Raw genomic sequence first — 15907 nt, 5'->3', positions numbered from 1 at the left:
TTATGAAACTCAGCCAGAAGAGCTATTTTTCCAGTTTAACTAGACATCTTATAGTGGCAGAATCTGGCCACCCTATGGCTGATGGATGTGCTGCTGCCCACTCCATGCTCCTGGTTAGTGGACAAGCCAGCACGCCCATGCCCCTCCTTTAATAGTCACTTACAGCACCGATTCCTCCTTTCTGGTTATGTCTTAACATCCTCAGGGAAGAATTCAGATAACTCCGGCTATGGTTTTCTTCAGCCACTAAGACAGCAAACTCCGGCACAGGTCATTTGTCACACTCGTTTTGGTCCTGGATCCCTGATAGGTCTCTTAATGAAATGATGTCTGCAAATCCTCTTTCTTTGAGCTATGCCAGAGAAAGCTGCATGATAGCGGGTGTTGGACAGGAGGTGATGGTGGGAGGTGGTGATGGAGACCTCCTTAAAGCCCCAGGTGGACCTTCCCCCTCTCCCTCCTCCCAGGCTAACTGGCCTTTAGTGGCTCTGGGACTGTCAGGGCTGGGGAGCTTCTCCAGGCATGCATAGCTAAAGAGATCCTGTCGTCAGAGAGCACCACTTCCTAGTAAGTAACCTAGATTTCTCTTACACTCTGGCTGCTTCCTGCTGTCTAAACAGAGGAAGTGTAATGAAGTTTATTATCTGCGACCTAATGCTCATCCCTCTGGCGTCCTGCCTTTGTGCAAAGGGAGAAGGGTCATTTGAAAAGAAGCATCAGGACTGAGCTCTGTTGTTGTAAACACTCTGCAGAGTAATAAAACAAATCTACTGAACAAACAACCTTGTGAAACACTTAGTACTCTGGAGTCATTTGTGACAGCCCTGAGTTGTATAACATATTCCATCACAGGAAAGGAAAGGTCAGGGTATGGAAGGCTGTGATACTTTGTCCTGTGGTCTTAACATGGTACCTTATCAATGAATCAGTGAATTAAAATTCCTTCTAAAACTCTTGTCAAGTTACTGTCATATCTGCTAAAGCTTTTTCATTTTATTTAAACAAGTAAACAGTGACTAAAATTAGCATTTGGCGTATAGGACAAATGATACTGAAGTAAGCCATACGTCCAAGCTTGATGATATTTCACCTATCGATAAAAAAAAAAATGCCCCCTGCCATATCAGTAAACAAAGGATATTGCAGCCAGCAAGCCATCACATTATAGCCACCCCTGTGGTGAGCCCAGAGTGAACTCAGGACGAGAAAGCACAGGATACTGGCCCCAGAGAGCTGAGGTGCACATCAAAGGAACGATTTCAGTGAGCCCAGACTCCTATCTTCCCATATATGAAAAACACTAAATTCCTTAACTTGAGATATCTGCTTTTCTTTTTCTTTCTTTCTTTTTTTTTTAACTGGAGTATAGTTGCTTTACAGTGTTGTGTTAGTTTCCGTTGTACAAGGAAGTGAATCAGCTGTATGTATACATATATCCCCTCCCTCTTGGACCTCCCTCCCACCGCCTCCTCCATCCCACCCATCTAGGTCATCACAGAGCACCGAGCTGAGCTCCCTGCGCTATACCGCAGGTTCCCACTAGCTAGCTATTTTACACATGGTCGTGTATATATGTCAGTCTTAATCTCCCAATTCATCCCACCCTCCCCTTGCCCCCACTCCGTGTCCACATGTCCGTTCTCTAGATCTGCATCTCTATTCCTGCCCTGCAAATAGGTTCATCTGTACCATTTTTCTAGATTCCACATATATGCTTTAGTATACGATATTTTTTTTCTCTTTCTGACTTACTTCACTCTGTATCACAGACTCTAGGTCCATCCACATCTCTACAAATGACCCAATTTCATTCCTTTTTATGGCTGAGTAATATTCCATTGTGTATATGTACCACATCTTCTTTATCCATTCATCTGTCGATGGACATTTAGGTTGTTTCCATGTCCTGACTATTGTAAATAGAGCTGCAGTGAACACTGGGGTACACGTGTCTTTTTGAATTAGGGTTTTCTCAGGGTATATGCCCAGTAGTGGGATTGCTGGGTCATATGGTAGTTCTCTTTTTAGTTTTGTAAGGAAACTTCATACTGTTCTCCATAGTGGCTGTATCAATTTACATTCCCACCAACAGTGCAAGAGGGTTCCCTTTTCTCCACACCCTCTCCAGTATTTATTGTTTGTAGATTTTTTGATGTTGGCCATTCTGACTGGTGTGAGGTGATACCTCCTTGTAGTATTGACGTGCATTTCTCTAATAATTAGTGATGTTGAGCATCTTTTCATGTGCCTCTTGGCCACCTGTCTTCTTTGGAGAAATGTCTGTTTAGGTCTTCCACCCACTCTTTGATTGGGTTGTTTGTTTTCTTGATATTGAGCTGCTTGTATATTTTGGAGATTAATCCTTTGTCAGTTGCTTCATTTGCAAATATATTCTCCCATTCTGAGAGCTGTCTTTTAGTCTTGTTTATGGTTTCCTTTTCTGTGCAAAAGCTTTTAAGTTTCATTGTGTCCCATTTGTTTACTTTTTTTGTAACATCTTTATTGGAGTATAATTGCTTTACAGTGGTATGTTAGTTTCTGCTTTAGCAAGGTCCTTTTTGACCCACCTCCTAGAGAAATGGAAATAAAAACAAAAATAAACATATGGGACCTAGTGAGACAGCCCTCAGAATGGGAGAAAATATTTGCAAATGAAGCAATTGACAAAGGGTCAATCTCCGTTTGTTTATTTTTGTTTTTATTTTCATTACTCTGGGAGGTGGCTCAAAAAAGATCTTGCTGTGATTTATGTCAAAGAGTGTTTTTCCTATGTTTTCCTCTAAGAGTTTTATAGTGTCCGGTCTTACATTTAGGTCTTTAATCCATTTTATTTTTGTGTATGGTGTTAGGGAGTGTTGTAATTTCATTCTTTTACATGTAGCTGTCCAGTTTTCCCAGCACCACTTATGGAAGAGGCTGTCTTTTCTCCATTGTATATTCTTGCCTCCTTTGTCAAAGATAAGGTGACCATAGGTGTGTGGGTTTATCTCTGGGCTTTCTATCCTGTACCGTTGATCTATATGTCTGTTTTTGTGCCAGGACCATACTGTCTTGATTACTGTAGCTTTGTAGTACAGTCTGAAGTCTGGGAGCCTGATTCCTCCAGCTCCGTTTGTCTTTCTCAAGATTGCTTTGGCTATTCGGGATCTTTTGTTGTTTCCATACAAATTGCAAAATTTTTTGTTCTAATTCTGTGAAAAATGCCATTGGTAGTTTGGCAGGGATTGCATTGAATCTGTAGATTGCTTTGTGTAGTGTCGTCATTTTCACAATATTGATTCTTCCAATCCAAGAACATGGTATATCTCTCCATCTATTTATGTTATCTTTGAGTTCTTTCGTTTTGTTGAGGATTTTTGCATCTATATTCATCAGTGATATTGGTCTTTACTTTTCTTTTTTTGTGATATCTTTGTCTACTTTTGGTATCAGAGTGATGGTGGCCTCATAGAATGAGTTTGGGAGTGCTCCTCCCTCTGCAATTTTTTGGAAGAGTTTGAGAAGGATGCGTGTTAGCTCTTCTCTAAATGTTTGATAGAATTCACCTGTGAAACCAACTGATCCTTGACTTTTATTTGTTGGAAGATTTTTAATCAATTTCAATTTCATTACTTGTGATTGGTCTGTTTATATTTTCTAATTCTTCCTGGTTCTGTTTTGGACAGTTGTACCTTTCCAAGAATTTGTCCATTTCTTAGTAATCTTTTGAAGTTCTGACTACCTGGTCTTTGTTGCAGAAACTCCTGTGGATCCTGGCCCCACCCTCACCTCTTTGGAGCCGTCCCTCAGAGCGATCTGAGATGCTGTGTCCTAGGCTTAAGTCCTCAGTTTTGTCCGCCGAATAAAACATAATTCGCACCTTTTAGGTTGTGCATTTTTTTCCAGTCGACATGCCAAACCATTCCAAGCCTGACAGTGTGTAACAGTGCTTTCAAATGCTTCACTTTAAAAAGCCAGCTAAGCAAAGACCAATTTGGTAACACTGATACATTGTGACTTGAGAAAAATATTTAATTTGCACCTTTTCTTTTTAAAAAAAATTAAGGTTTTTAGTGATATTTTTCATATGTTACTTTCACGCTCTGTTATTTTGGTCTGTTTCTTTTATTCTGCATGTTTCCTTGATTAATTTGGAGAACATCTGCATATAATTCTCTGGGCTTTTCACTGGCAAAACCTCACAGCTTTTCACAGGACTTAGAGAGTTCCCGTGCCAGACAGTCTTGGATTGTAGCTAGTTGAAATGCCAAACCTCCAAAGGTGCCAGAGCAGACGTGTGTAATTATGTAATTTTCTCTTAATCTTTCAGAGTCTTTCTGCGAGCGATTAATCAGTATGCAGATATGCTGAACAAAAAATTTCTGGATCAAGCCAACTTTGAGCTGCAGGTAAGAGAAGAGGTAGACATGACCTTTGTTGAGAAATAATGTTAAAACAAATTGCTGGTCTGAGCCCATATCTTACATTTCTAATCCTTGAACTTAAGTTTTCCCGTTTAAGGTGTGGAAATGGAATTTACAGTGTGTGATACTGGAACCCGAGGATTGAAAATGATGCCTTTGGGCTATTTGCTCAGTTTAGCGAGGAAGGAGATGGAGCCCTTTCAGAGTGAAAGTCTTGAATCAGAGTGACAAGTAGGGACTCTGAGCAGGAAGGCCACCACATCTCGATTGGTGAGGCTGCCAAGATAGTCTCAGACCATCCTAATGTGATGAGGGTCAGCCCAGGAGGAGAAGTGGGTCTGCATCACTGAGCCCAGCCTGCTTGTAGATGTAGGTTTTCCCCTGATATATTCTCTTCCGGCTTTGTGCTGCCCCAGTTGGCCTTTACCAGGCAAAAGGTTCCAGCCCTGCAACACCCCTGGGCTGTGCTCAGCTGATCCTTCCATGTTGGCCCTACTTCGCCAGTGCTTGTGGAGTGCGCGTGTGTGTGTGTGTGTGTGTGTGTGTGTAAAGGATTGGTTTTTCCCTGGCATGATTTCTTACTATGCATCTACTATTTGTGACTCTCATTTCTACTGGACTTCGGATATATTTCTGCTAATCATGATTTTGCCATTATGTAGTTTCATTTACTAAAGTTTGCAAATAAAAGCATCCAAATGCAAACACATTAGTTTCCTGGGTGGGATTTTTCACTGAGAAGGAACCTGAAGAATTTATGTATACCCAGAGGGTGGGCTGGCTCAAAACTGAGTTACCAGAGAACAAAAATTAGACAACCATCTACCTTCCCTTTTGCATGGTCTTCAGAAAATGTAGAGCTAATGTGCTACTCGGTTTATTAGATTAAGTTCTTAAATGCCTAGGCCCTATTTCTTGTATCATTTTTTTAAATTAAAAATGTTCTATCGTCATTTAAGTACCTAGTAGTACATCAGGTACTGTGTATTTGGAAATGTTACTTACTATTTTTCACAATTTTAAATGTTTTATTATTTTCTCTGCTTAATGTTTGTTTTCACACGTCCTAATGTACAGATACATGCACGTAAAATATTTACGCAGTGTAAATCCACACGTCGAATAAAATATGAAAGGCCCCTAACCACCCTTTCACCCTTTTCTCCCTCTGCCGGGTAACTTTTTAAATAATTGTTGTGTGTTCTCCTTGAGGCTTCTTTAAGCATTTACAATTGACCCTTAAGCAATGTGGGAGGGCGGGGTGGAAGGTGATTAATCTGAGTATAATTCGACCAACCACTATGTAGTACTGTAGGAGTTACTACTGGAAAATATCCACCTGTGAGTGGACCCGAGTAGTTCAAACTCGAGTTGTTCAAGAGTCAGCTGTATCTGGACCTAGACCTGCTTTCTTTTTTTTTTTTTTTTCATTTTAACATCTTTATTGGAGTATAATTACTTTACAATGGTGTGTTAGTTTCTGCTTTATAACAAAGTGAATCAGCTATACATATACATATGTCTCCGTATCCCCTCCCTCTTGCGTCTCCCTCCCTCCCACCCTCCCTATCCCACCCCTCCAGGCGGTCACAAAGCACCGAGCTGATCTCCCTGTGCTATGCGGCTGCTTCCCACTAGCTATCTACCTTATGTTTGGTAGTGTATATATGTCCATGCCTCTCTCTCGCTTTGTCACCATTTACCCTTCCCCCTCCCCATAGCCTCAAGTCCATTCTCTAGTAAGTCTGTGTCTTTATTCCTGTTTCACCCCTAGGTTTTTCATGACATTTTTTTTCTTAAATTCCATATATATGTGTTAGCATACGGTATTTGTCTCTCTCTTTCTGACTTACTTCACTCTGTATGACAGACTCTAGGTCTATCCACCTCATTACAAATAGCTCAATTTCGTTTCTTTTTATGGCTGAGTAATATTCCATTGTATATATAGACCTGCTTTCTTTTGGTTTTGAACGTGAATTGGGTCGTGCCAGCCGTGGTTTTCACTTCTATCATATTCCACAACATAAACGTTACCAACATCCGTGCAGGCATTCCTGCACTGATAGCCTGCAGGCTATTTTCAGTTTCTCCCATTTCCAAGCAGTGCCGCCATGAACAGTGTGACACACGCATCTCAGTGCTGCATTGCTATAGAACAGGTTCCTGGAAGCATAATTGCCAGGCTTGACTGGTAAGATATTTTAAGCTCCATGGACACTAATAAATTACCGACCTAAAACGCTCTAGCAATTTGCAATCTCACCAGCCTTCTCTGAGAGCAGTCATCATCTAGAGTCTTCTCCCAAACCAGTTTCTTTAAAATTGTTGACTCTTGTTTTTATTGGTATTTCTCTGATTGCTAGTTGGGTTGAGAGTACTAACTGGCTGTGAGGATTTCTAGTGTGAACTGTCTGATCATCTCCTCTGCTCGCTGTTCTCTTGGGCTATCTGTCATACTTTTTTGTAAGTTGGAATTCTTGATATAGCCTAGTCATGGGTTTAGGTTTATCGTATAGAAATATTTGATTTTTCTGTAGTTAAATGTGTCAGTTCTTTTATGGCTTTGGGGTTTTATGTTTTGCTTGGCAAATCTATCTTTGATTATAAATTTAACTATTCTTTATGTAGATAGTCTCTGATAATACCTTTATAGTTCTGCTTTTTTTTAACTTTCCAATGATTAATCCATCTGTGATTTCTTTTTTTAATGATTTTTGAAAAATTGAAGTATAGTTGATTTACAGTTGTGTTTGCTTTAAGTGTACAGCAAAGTGATTCAGATACACACATATATATATACATAAAATATATATATCTATATTCTTTTTCAGATTCTTTTCCATTATAGGTTATTACAAGACATTGAATATAGATCTCTGTGCTATACAGTTGGTCCTTGTTCTTTATATGCATCTGCATTTTCTATACTTAGTGTTAGGGGTCAGAGTTTAACTTCACTTTTTCCCACATTATTTTATTGTCGACAAAAAATTAGTCAGTCTAAGAATTGGAAAATTTAATTCAAGCTGAATTTGAGGATTATAACCCAGGAAGAACATCTCAGAAAGCTCTGAGAACTGTTCTGTCAGTTAGAAATCAAGACACACTTATATAAGTTTTTTTGAGACAGAGGGTGGTACATCAAATGACATATTATTGACAGTTTACATAATCCAGATCTAAGTCATCCACTTGGGTCATGTGACCCCTTACAAGGTCAAGAAGGGATGTTGTCTTTTAAGGAGTTGTCTTGTTGATACGAGGAGAATGTTTCTCTTTATGGTTGAGCAGCTAGTTTCTGCTGATGGGGGAGGTTTGGTCAATGCCTAATGCAGATATACAATGCACAGTGAGGGGAGAAAGGTGTCCAAAGGGCAGAGAAGAATTTTTATGTTTAAATAACATATGAATTTTATTTCATATTATAAATAGTTTCTTCTTTCCCAGTGATTTGAACTGCCACTGAGGAAACTCTTAATTACAAATGCATGTGGGTACAGTTCTGTTTTCTGTGTTATCACCTATGGGTTTTATACCCAGCTAGTATAACCAGGACTTCCCCGTTAGTGTGTTATTGCAAAATTATCTTGACTCTTTCTGCTCATTTCCTCTTCTGTGTGAAATTCAAAATCACCTTGTTAAACTTCTTAAAAATGCCGTCTACATTTTAACTAGAATTCTGTTGAATTCATAAATAATTGTAGGGGAAATGTAACAGCATTTCGGGGAATACGTGGCAGTATTTATTTTTTCCCACCCACACAGGAATATTTAGGCCTTTTTCTGTGTCCTTCATTAGGTTTTCTTTTATCCGTGTAGGCCGTGCCTGTCACGTGAGATGGCTGTGTTTCAGGTGTGACTGCGGTGGGTGTGGGCTTACTGGTTATCGCTGAGCTTGCGCATTGTTTCATGCATACGGTCCTCTGGACGCTCCCTTCAGGCCCAACACCTTGGCTGCAATGAGCCCTTTTGGCCTTCGTCCCTTGGCAAGTGTGAAGTGCATTTGATTGTTCCACTTTGGGGGGCTCCCACCCTCCCACCCCCAGGGGGAGGCTTGGGTGCCATGTGGCCGAGGCCACCTTCAGCGTGTGGTCCAGGCAGCGGCCGCTCCCACAAGGTGCATTTTTATGTTCTAACATTCCCTGCACAGTTCTCTCTCCAGACACTTCCTTCTCCTTTAACTAGTCATCCCTGTGGGCTGCTACTGCTTCCCTCTGTCCCTCCTCAGTCTGCTTCTCATTTCCAGCAAGTATGGTACGAAGAACTTTTTTTTCTTAACCTTATCCTAGTGAGCTGCCAGCCTGACACCCTGTCACCTCCCCAGATCTGTAGTATATATTTCATACAAACAGAGACTGTCCCCTGCCTAACTAGAGTAAGAATACCAAAGGAAACTTACTTTCTCATCACCCCTAACCAGTCCTCAGACCACATTCAAGTTCAGTCGTCCCAATCCCATCCTTCAGAGGTCAGCATCACAAATGCCGTTAGTTGTCACATCTGAAATCATGCATAGCTTACAGGGTTTGTTTTTTTTAATGTTTGTACTTTTATGTGATTTTTTAAAGACTTTATTAATGACAGTTTCAAGTTCAGAGCAAAATTGAGAGAGAGGTGAAGAGATTTCCCGTAGACCCCCACCTCCTGCACACGAAGCTACCCCACTATCAACATCCCCCACCAGATGGTACATTGTTACAACTGATGGACCTACACTCACGCATCGTAATCACCGAGTCCTTACTTTACATTACAGTACACTGTAGACGTTTTGTCCACTCTGTGGGTTTGGACAAATGGAGAATGACTTGCATCCAGTTCCATTGCCCTAAAAATCCTCATCCTCCTCCTGTTCATCCCTCCCTCCCCCGATGCGTTCAGTTTCTGTGTGTCTTTCGTCTCCTTCAGGCTACAACAGTTGCTCACTCCTTCCTGGCTGTTCTGTCCTCAGCACTCTTGCAGAGCCCGGGTCTGGGTTTGCAGACGGCCCTGCACTTGGGTTGCCTCAGGTTCCCCAGTGCTTAGACCCAGGCTGCACCCTTGGGAGGAGCATCTCAGAAGTCATGACCCCTGCCCCCCATGCCAGATGCTCCCAACTCCTGGGGGCCCCCTCGTCTTGTTCAGGCTCTGACAACGGCCAGGGGATTTTTGAGGTGCACGATAGGCAGCCTCCTCATTCCTAAGGATGTAAAAATCTCCTGTGGGTCCCAGTCTTGCTTTACAGGTGGAAACTGAGTCGCCAGGCACGTGGGCCACGAGGGAACCTCCTTCTTCAGGGCGTTGGACTACGCAGTTGCCCTAAATATCTCCCAGGGCAGGGTTTTCAGGAGACTTGCGGCTCAGCTGTCGTCCTGGCCGCTGTGTGAGTGAAGAGAAGGAATATAGAGTTAGTGAAACTGGCATTTAAAAAGACACATTCATATTTTTGCCGATGTTGTTTTTATGGGCAGCAGGCATACATTAAAATACGTTCTGGGTCCTGCTCTCGTGGTGCCCCTCACCCAGACGTGGCCAGGGACCCCTGCCAGCGCTGTGAGAGGAGGGCACTGCTGGGAGGGGGGTGGCGACAGCAGGGAGGTGTTAGTTCCAAAAACAAAGGAAGCGACTTGTACTGTATTGACTTGAGTCACCCCTTTTATCAGAAAAAGGCCTAAAAGAGAAAGTGCGTTTGTGGGCAGGAAAGAGTGTGGCCTGTGAGGTCCAGGATGGCCCGCTGGAGACCCTTGTTCTGCTTCACGTGTTTTTTTTTTTGTGGTTTGGAGCAAGTCTCTGAACCTCATCTGTGAAATGGGAAGACCAGCCCTTACCTGGGAATGAGCTGCTCTGTTCCAGAAGAAATACCAGTTCCTGAGGAGCACCGGATAAATGAAGCCCACTGCACTCTTAGCTACATCCATGCTGGGAAGTTTCCTCTTAATTCTCTGGTCGCTGAAAATAGAGTCATTACTGTTAACACCTTGTTTTTACGTAACTCTGTGTAACCATCTCATTTGATGCAATGAATATTATCCCTGTTTTGTAAATAAGAAAACCAATACCCACAAATTTCTTCCTAAGATCATTGAAGGCACCTTGGAGCTTGGACATGTGATGGCAACTCTGTCCAGCTCTTTCCCACTGAGAGCAGGTGAAAGTTCCCCTGGAATATCCTGTGGTACAGGAATGGTCCGCTGAGGAGTATCTGTGATGGCCAGTCTCCGAGCCCCTTGCTGCAGTTCCCGGGGGGGAGGGGGAGGGTCTCTCCGCTTATCTCTCACCTGCGCTCCCCCACCCTCGGGTGCCGCCCTCTGAGAGAGGATGCAGATGGAAGCAATCTGGAGGAAGTGTCCATAGAGTTTTCATTTGCATTTGAGAAATCCCCAGGGGTTCATCCCTCAAATATTGATTATTCCTGATGAATCACTTACTCTGAGCCAGGCTCTGCCCCAGAACTGGAATCCTGCCCCCACCCTGTGTATCGTGGAGTGCAAAGGGAGGACGATTAGGGCAGGACTGTAGGGACAGACCAAGGTGCTCGAGGGCGCGGAGAGGGCAGAACACACCTGGTCCTGGTATGCTAAGACCCAGTGAGGGAGGAGAGGGGGGTGGACCCGGCATCTGCAAAGGCCCAGGGGTGGGGAGAGCATCAGCTCGAGGATCTGATGGGGAGACAAGGGTGCAGAGTATGGATGGAAAGGCTGCTGCAAGGCAGAAGCAGAGGGAACCAGGCAGCGGGACTCCCCTTCAAACTCTGTTCTGACCGGAAACGTGTGGGAAGTTCCTGAAGAGGTTTGAGCTGGGGTGTGGCCCCTCAGATTAGTGTCAGTTCCCTCTGGCTGCCCTGTGGGACGAGGCGAGGACAGGAAACAGGAAGCAGGATGTTCTGGTCTGTGAGGGATGATGCTGACCTGGGGTGGGTGATACCCCAGCCCTGAGACAAAGTGGGTGGGCCTGGGAGGGATTTATAAGGGGAAGCAGAAGGACTTGCTGATTGAAACGGTGGGATGCTGTGAGGGACAAAGCCCAGCATAAGTCCCAGGTTTCTCCCCTGGGCAATGAGGGGTGTGCCCGTGTCATGTATTGAGTTCAGGCGAAAAGTCCCCATTCATTATCCAAGAATTCATCCTTCATTTAAATCTTCTTCACCTGGTCTTAAACATTGACCTCATCAGGGGGTCTTAGTTTCATGACTTCAGGAATCTACCCATCGTAACACTTCTTACTGAAGAACACTTTTATGGGATACTGTGTCCAGATACACAGAGCTTCCAGTGAAGAGCTTCACGAGGACAAAATGATTTTATAGTAAATTGTCATTTAAGCCACGTACAGTCTGTAAGTCCTTGAAATATGAAATGTTGGATCTTTTTACGTTTTCCTCAATTTTCTAGCGTGTATATATTTTTAGTCTCATAAAAATGATAAATTATATAAATCTACACAGTAAGTCCCCTACCTACGAACCTTCACGTTGTGAACTTTCAAAAATGCAAATGTGCATTCGCATGTCCAATCACGTACGTTAGTTCACGCGTCTGGCGTACATTGTCCCTTGCGTGTATCCTCTACAGTCGGTTGTGCTTTTGTGTACTTTACTGTATAGAGTACAGTAGTACCGTATCTTTATGTCAAGCCCAGGACGTCCGGAAGCAAGCGTAAAAGCAGTGGTATGTAGCTGGTTGTGTTAGTTGGGTACCTAGGCTGACTTGGTTGGACTTACGACCAAGTTGGACTTACGAACGCACTCTCGGAACTCCTTCATATGTAGGGGACTTGCTGTGTACCATGAGGTAAGGGGCTCCATCATACAGTATTAATAACAGCTAATATTTATTACGTGCTTACCATGCTCCCGGCACCATTGGATGGGCACTGCATGTCTTTACTCCCTCCGTCCTTTAGCAGTCCTCTCAGGTAGGTACTGTTGAAATTCCCACTTTACCTGAGGAAACCGAGGCACAGAGAGGTTAGAGTGCCTGCCTACGTAAGTGGCTGGGCTGGGATCTGACTGCATGCACTGTCAGAGCCCATGCTCAGCCCTGAACCACACCGTGGGTGGCTGTTAGCAATGTGTATGTAGAGAGTGCGGCTTCCAAACCTTTCAGAAGTGTGTGCTGGGCAAATGCTATTCTAAACGTCTCGGAGCGTTTCTGAGATCCTGTATTAATCGGTTCGGCACCTTAGCATCTCCCCTTTTTGGTTTCAGCTGTGGAACAACTATTTTCACCTGGCTGTCGCTTTCCTCACTCAAGAGTCCTTGCAGCTGGAGAATTTTTCAAGTGCAAAGAGAGGGAAAATCCTTAACAAGTAAGTCCGCGTAGCCCCAAATGCACGGGCAGGAGCCTGCAGTTCTATTAGCACAGTCTTCTTGCGTCTTCTAAGCCAACTGAGTACCAGTTGAGGTGTAATCATGGTGTAACGAGAGGGTGGTTTCACACCGTGAATTGAGTATTGCCTTTTGTAACCCATGAATGCAGATCTAAAACTACAGCTTCATTCTGGTGGGTTGCAGGTCAGTCAGTGTCATTCAGGACTATTAGCACCAAACAGAATGGGAGTTTCGGGAGATAATTGCTTTTGCTGTGCACCGTGCTCATGTCACACCACGTATGGTTTGCTGTGTCGCTTAATTCTCCAACGCTGTTCAAACAAGGAAGCTTCTGACGGAAGCTGTTGGCGTCTTGGGATTGTGGAACAGCTCATCGCAGAGTGATGAGTCATCTGGGGTTCCTTCTTTGCAAGAGATGACCCCGGTCCTCTTCCAGGCAGGAGATCTGAAAGTGCTTAACTAGCCCTTGGATTATCCTGAAAACGTCTGAGAAGCCCCGGGGAAGCCAGGATCCCTGCCTGGCTCCTTCAGCACTGCATCCCGAACAGCTCCTGGTCCAGGGTCAGCAAAAGAACCCTTATGTGGGTTTCTTTGCAACCCTTGGGCACTCTGAGGGCCTTGCCACCTCTCTCTCTACCTCAGTTTCACCAGCATCTCAGTTCTCTGGGGGCCCCTTCCATCAGTACATCACGTTGCTAAGTCATCTGTCCCTGTTCATCACTTCCTAATCCCTCTGAGCCGTGTTGACGGTCCCAAGGCATTGCCAGCCTGGTACCATCACTGAGGTTAGAGATTCCAGGGCCTCTCAGAAGGGGACAGCCACTCAGCCCTCCTAGTAACCCAGGAGAGTGTGTCTCCCTTGCAGACCAAATGGAAAGCACACTATCCCTGGGGAGTAAGAAGTAGTTCAGCTGATATTTACAGAGCACGCGTGACCTGTCAGTGACTTTCTAAGAACGTTTTATGCATTTTTCACATAGAATCATTCGAACAAAAACCAAAACTATTCCATAGGTTGTCTTATCATCTTTATTTTCCAGACGAGGAAGTGAAGCAGGTTGTGATCCAGGGTCCCGTGTCTCACACTGAGTCATTCTAACTCGGGCAGTTCAGAGCCCGAGACGTTTAGCTGGGCTGCTTTTAGAACCTTAAATCCTTCCCTGAGCCATCTAAAAGTCAGCTTTCATCGGGTCATCTTGGGACTTCCCTGGCTTCCCTTCCCAGTGGTTAAGACTCCCTGCTTCCCAGGTTTGATCCCTGGTCGGGGAACTAAGATCCCTCATGCCACGTGTAGCAGCCGAAAAGAAAACAAAAACAAAACAAAACATCGGGCCGTCTTTCCTTCAAGCTTCCGCAGTTGAATGACTGGTCTGTTGGCCGTTGATAGAGACAAGTGTTCCTTCTTCAGAAAGGGAAATGCACCCCGGGCGGCGTGGGCCCAGTGGGTGCCCAGCGGCGATGGCAGGGAAGATGGGCCCTGCTCCGAGCCAGCAGAGTTTATCCCTCATCTTGGCTCAGGAGACAGACTCTTCTAGGCAGCACCTTCCGGGGATTGGCTCAACAGGGATGCTACCGCTTTGTGAAATGTACATTCCCTCAGTGCTCCCAGGAAGTTAGGGGTGGCTCCCAGCTTGTCCTTGATGAAAGGCTGTCATGGCGAAAGCTGTTTGTAATGGAAACACTAGTAACCAGCACACACAGGACTCGGCCCTAGCCTCTCCCCACCAGAGCCCTCCAGAGCCCTGGTTATCCTGTCCTGCCCCCCTGTGTGCAGTGCTCACGTGGGGTGAGGCCGGGGTCCAGACCCAGCTCCAGCCGACACTGGTGCCCATTCCTTGCCAAGCTTGTAGCGCATCCTACCCTTAGAGATGCCTGCGGAGAAGAATTGCGTTTAAACCGGAAATCTGCCTGAAAAGAGCTGACGTCTCCTTCACGGTTTGGAGAATAAAACCATTTGATTTGAACATTCTCCGGTCAGGGCGGGGCCCGTCTCTCTCCCTGGGCCCTTTCCTTGTTGGTGTGAGAGCGTTAAAATCTAAGCTAGAGCGACACCAATACATGCATTCACCACACAGGGCCTTGTCCACCAGAGAAAACGTTTGCTTCCCACATCGTGCTGTGCCTTCTGAGGCTTCAAAGCCAAGGAAAATTAAACACAGCCAGCTGGTGTCACCCCTCCCAGAGGGCCTCTGAATCGGGCTTTTAGAATTCTGTCTCTCACAGCCGTGGCAAGGAGAGACTCCAGATTTTCCCTTTGAAATTGTCTCATGGATCCCCCGAGGGAAAAAGCCCCAAACATTTCAGAAATTGTCTTTGCAGGAGTGTCTCAGCTCCTGTGCAGTCCGAGGGGCCGTCTCCCAGGGGCACAGGTTCAGCGTGTGGCCATGACAGGCCGCGGAGGAGAAGGAATTTCCAGCATCTGTGTTAAGCGCTCCCGGCCTATGAGGCCGCGTGGCTAAGACAAAACGTGGGTTCACCTGTTTGTTGTATTCACCCTGCCTCTTGCTACACCTTAAACACTTTATCATCCATGTGCAGTTTTAATTTCTAAATAGCAAAACCTGCATGAGAAATACTAGGAGATATTCCTACCCAAATGCTTAAATTTTCTAGTGCCTTAGAAATGTTTTAATTGGTTTCACATTGTGCCATGTACTCATGGCACTAGAGTCCTGGTGCTTGGCGCCCAGAGATACAAAGTTCACCGTCTAGGGGGCAGGTAGCTGTGCAAAATTACATGATTGGAGTAGAACGGAAGTGCTCCCCAGGCGCCTTGGCAGCCCGGAGGTGGGCATGTAGGACTCGGCCTGGGTGGCGAAGGTGGCTGAGATGTTCACCAGACTGATTGACTGACCCCCTTGTCAGCAAACAGCCATTTCCAAAAGGGGTCATCGCGTCCTAAGGGGCAGGGCCCACTCTGTAAGCAGAAATGCTCTGTGTTGCTGAAGCCTAAGCGAGTGGCCGGGCCTGGAGTGATCGGAACTTGGGGTAAAGGTGCGAGGGACCAGGTGACACGGGGACTAACCCCAGGCGTCTGAGCTAATGGCGGGCTGCTGGTTTCCGGCACAGTGGAGCGTAATTCAGGGGGTTATTTTCTTCTAGAGGGAAAGGCCGTGGGGTCTGAAAGTGGAGTGATGCCCCCCTGTTTAGTAGCCTCTGGCTGTCCACGTCGGCTCGTCTACTGCTGTAGGGT

At 45.0% G+C, this 15907-nt stretch overlaps 1 protein-coding gene across 3 annotated transcripts in view; it reads left to right on the top strand.

The window, feature by feature from the left end:
• DOCK1 (dedicator of cytokinesis 1) overlaps positions 1–15907 on the top strand; it is a 523633-nt gene that overhangs the window by 402160 nt on the left and 105566 nt on the right. For all 3 annotated transcript variants that reach the window (XM_060286253.1, XM_030832075.2, XM_030832074.2), the window contains 2 exons: positions 4310–4388; positions 12592–12692. In XM_060286253.1, the coding sequence (XP_060142236.1) occupies positions 4310–4388; positions 12592–12692 (180 nt within the window). The remainder of the gene's footprint in view (positions 1–4309; positions 4389–12591; positions 12693–15907) is intronic.

Source organism: Globicephala melas, chromosome 16 (genome assembly GCF_963455315.2).
Source record: "Globicephala melas chromosome 16, mGloMel1.2, whole genome shotgun sequence".
NCBI lineage: Eukaryota > Metazoa > Chordata > Mammalia > Artiodactyla > Delphinidae > Globicephala > Globicephala melas.
The sequence above is the reverse complement of the archived record's forward strand: the minus strand, read 5'-3'. Positions and strand labels throughout refer to the sequence as shown.